Here is a 2,500-nt window from a genome sequence, read left to right as displayed (position 1 = left end):
CAACAGCAGACCAGCAATAGTAGTAGTAGCAGGGTAGTTATAACTCCTGCTGCTGTTGCTGCTGTTGCTGCTGTTCCTGCTGTTGCTGCTGTTGCTTATGTTTAAGACAACGCTGCAGTAGGTAATGCTGCAGCAGCAGCAGCACTTGCTGCAGCAGCAGCAGCAGCAGCAGTTTGCTGCTGCTGCTGACAATACCCCTACAGTTTAGGGGCGCCTCTTGTCTTCGTAAGTAACGAGACAGAGGCAACGGCTAGACCCCACACGCGGATTGCTGCTGCTGCTGCTGCAGCACCTGCAGCAGCAGCAGCAAAGCAGCAACAGCAGCAAGACGATGTGCTTCTGCTGCTGCTGCAGTTGCTGCAGCTGCAGCAGCAGCAGCAGCAGCGAGACAATATTTGTTTTAGTGGGCGTTAGACCAAATTAATTCCGCTTAGATAGACAGCAGCAGCAAAAGACACACACAAGCAGCAGCAGCAAATATACAGACACAGCAGCAGCAGCAGCAGCAGCAGCAGCAGCAGCAACAGCAGCAACAGCAAATAGCAAATAGACAAGGAGACAGAGAAGGAAAAACAGCAGCGAGAGAGACACACTGCAGCAGCAAACAGAAAAGGAGAGACAAATGGAGGCAGATAGACAGCACATACCCCACACCTGTCTCTCCTGCTGCTGCTGCTGCTGCTGCTGCTGTTCTCTTCAGCAGCAGATTTATGCAAATAGACAGATAGCTTGGGGGGCATGTAGCAGCAGCAGCAGCTTGCTGCTGCAGCAGAAGCTAGCTACCTACCAACACCCACAGACAAAAGGGGGAGAAGGGAGGAACTAACTACACAGTTGGCTAGCTAGCTAGGTAGGTGGTGCACAGCAGATACAGCTAGCTAGCTATCTAGTTAGCTAGTTAGCTAACTAGATAGCTAGCTAGATAGGTAGCTGTGTCTGCTTATAGGGGCAGCTAGCTGCTGCTTGTGAGTTAGCGGGGTATCTGCTGCAGTGCCTCTTGATGGCTAGCTGTGACTAGCTGTGAGGCTAGCTCGGGGGTTAAGATCGCTAGCTGCTTAGGTAGAAGGCAGCAGCAGCCTATGAAGGTGTTAGTTAACACACCAGCAGCAGCAGCGTCGGGCTGTTTGCTGCTGCTCCTGTTGCTGCTGCAAACTTGCTGCTGCTGCTGCAACAACAACACTTTGGGGTGTATAGGATGCTAAGGGAGTTAAATGTTGCTGGAGACAACACAGCACCAAAAGAAGACATAGGCACACACACTTGTGGGAGCAGCAGCACGAGCAGCAGCAGCAGCTAGAGCGGCAGCACGAGCAGCAGCAGCAGCAACGGTTTCCAGCAGCAGCAGCAGCAGCAGCAGCAGACCATTTTGCTGCGAAATAAATAAAAAATAATTTTTTAGAAAATATAAAGATTAAAATTTCAATTGAATTTCTTCTCCAGCTGCAGCAACAACAGGAGCTGCTGCTGGCGAGCAGCAGCAGCAGCAGCTGCTGCTGCTGTTGCTGTTACTGCTGCTGCTGCTGCTCGCCCTGAGCAGCAGGAGGTGACCCTGAGCCACCTGCTGCTGCTGCTGTAGGTGTCTTTCTTCCTAACTTCTCTCTTTCCCCTTTCCTCTTTTTAAGGTGGGGTTGTGTGTTTACCTCTTCTTTCTTTTATGCACTTGTCGCTGCAGCAGCAGCAGCAGCACAGCAGCAGCAGCACAGCAGCAGCAGCAGCGGTTTCCTCCTCCTCTGTTAGATAGACAGAACGCCGCTGCTGCCATTATAGCAGGTCTTTCTTTCTTCTTTTTATAAACTTATACTATATACACCCCTCTTAGGGGAATTCTTTATTATTATTATTATTATTATTAGCAGCAGCAGCAGCAGCAGCAGCAACCGTGTATTCTAATACAGGTACGACTGGCAATGGGTAAACTAGGGAGGCGGGTGCACAGGCTGCTGCTCCTCTTCTTAGCAGCAGCAGCAATTCCTCTCCTTGTCCCCAGCAGCAGCAGCAGCAGCAGACGCCTCCCTGCTGCCGGACCTCCGCTGATTCTCCTTGCCGATGCTGGGGACAGTCTGGTACAAGGCAATGCCTCTAGCAGCAACAGCAGCAACAGCAGCAACAGCAGCAGCAGCAGCAGCAGCAGCAGCAGCACCAGTGGCAGGGGTAATGCTGTCTCCCCCGATGGGGGTGTCCCTCAAACGGGGTACCCGGTCACAGCAGCAGCAGCAGCAGCAGCGGCAGAGGCAGCAGCAGGGTCACTAGAGCCTGCAACAGCAGCAGCAGAAGAAGCAGCAGCAGGAGCGCTAGAGCCTGCAGCAGCAGCTGCTGCACAAGCAGCAGAAGCAGCGCTAGAGCCTGCAGCAGCTGCTGCTGCACAAGCAGCAGCAGGAGCGCTAGAGCCTGCAGTAGCAGCTGCTGCACAAGCAGCAGCAGGAGCGCTAGAGCCTGCAGCAGCTGCTGCTGCACAAGCAGCAGCAGGAGCGCTAGAGCCTGCAGCAGCAGCTGCTGCACA

The 2,500-nt window shown here is 53.4% G+C and overlaps 1 protein-coding gene across 1 annotated transcript in view; it reads left to right on the top strand.

Annotated features, from left to right (window-relative positions):
- Positions 1-1,907: 1,907 nt before the first annotated feature.
- Positions 1,908-2,500, top strand: part of EMWEY_00034190 (subtilase family serine protease, putative) — a gene marked incomplete at both ends in the record, with an annotated part of 10,316 nt that continues 9,723 nt past the window's right edge. Inside the window, one exon of the mRNA XM_013481923.1 lies at positions 1,908-2,500. This exon is cut by the window's right edge and continues 2,549 nt beyond it. Within this exon, the coding sequence (XP_013337377.1) occupies positions 1,908-2,500 (593 nt within the window).

This window comes from Eimeria maxima, genomic scaffold (genome assembly GCF_000499605.1).
Source record: "Eimeria maxima Weybridge genomic scaffold, Emw_scaff465, whole genome shotgun sequence".
Lineage (NCBI taxonomy): Eukaryota > Apicomplexa > Conoidasida > Eucoccidiorida > Eimeriidae > Eimeria > Eimeria maxima.
This window is presented reverse-complemented; position numbering and strand designations above follow the sequence as displayed.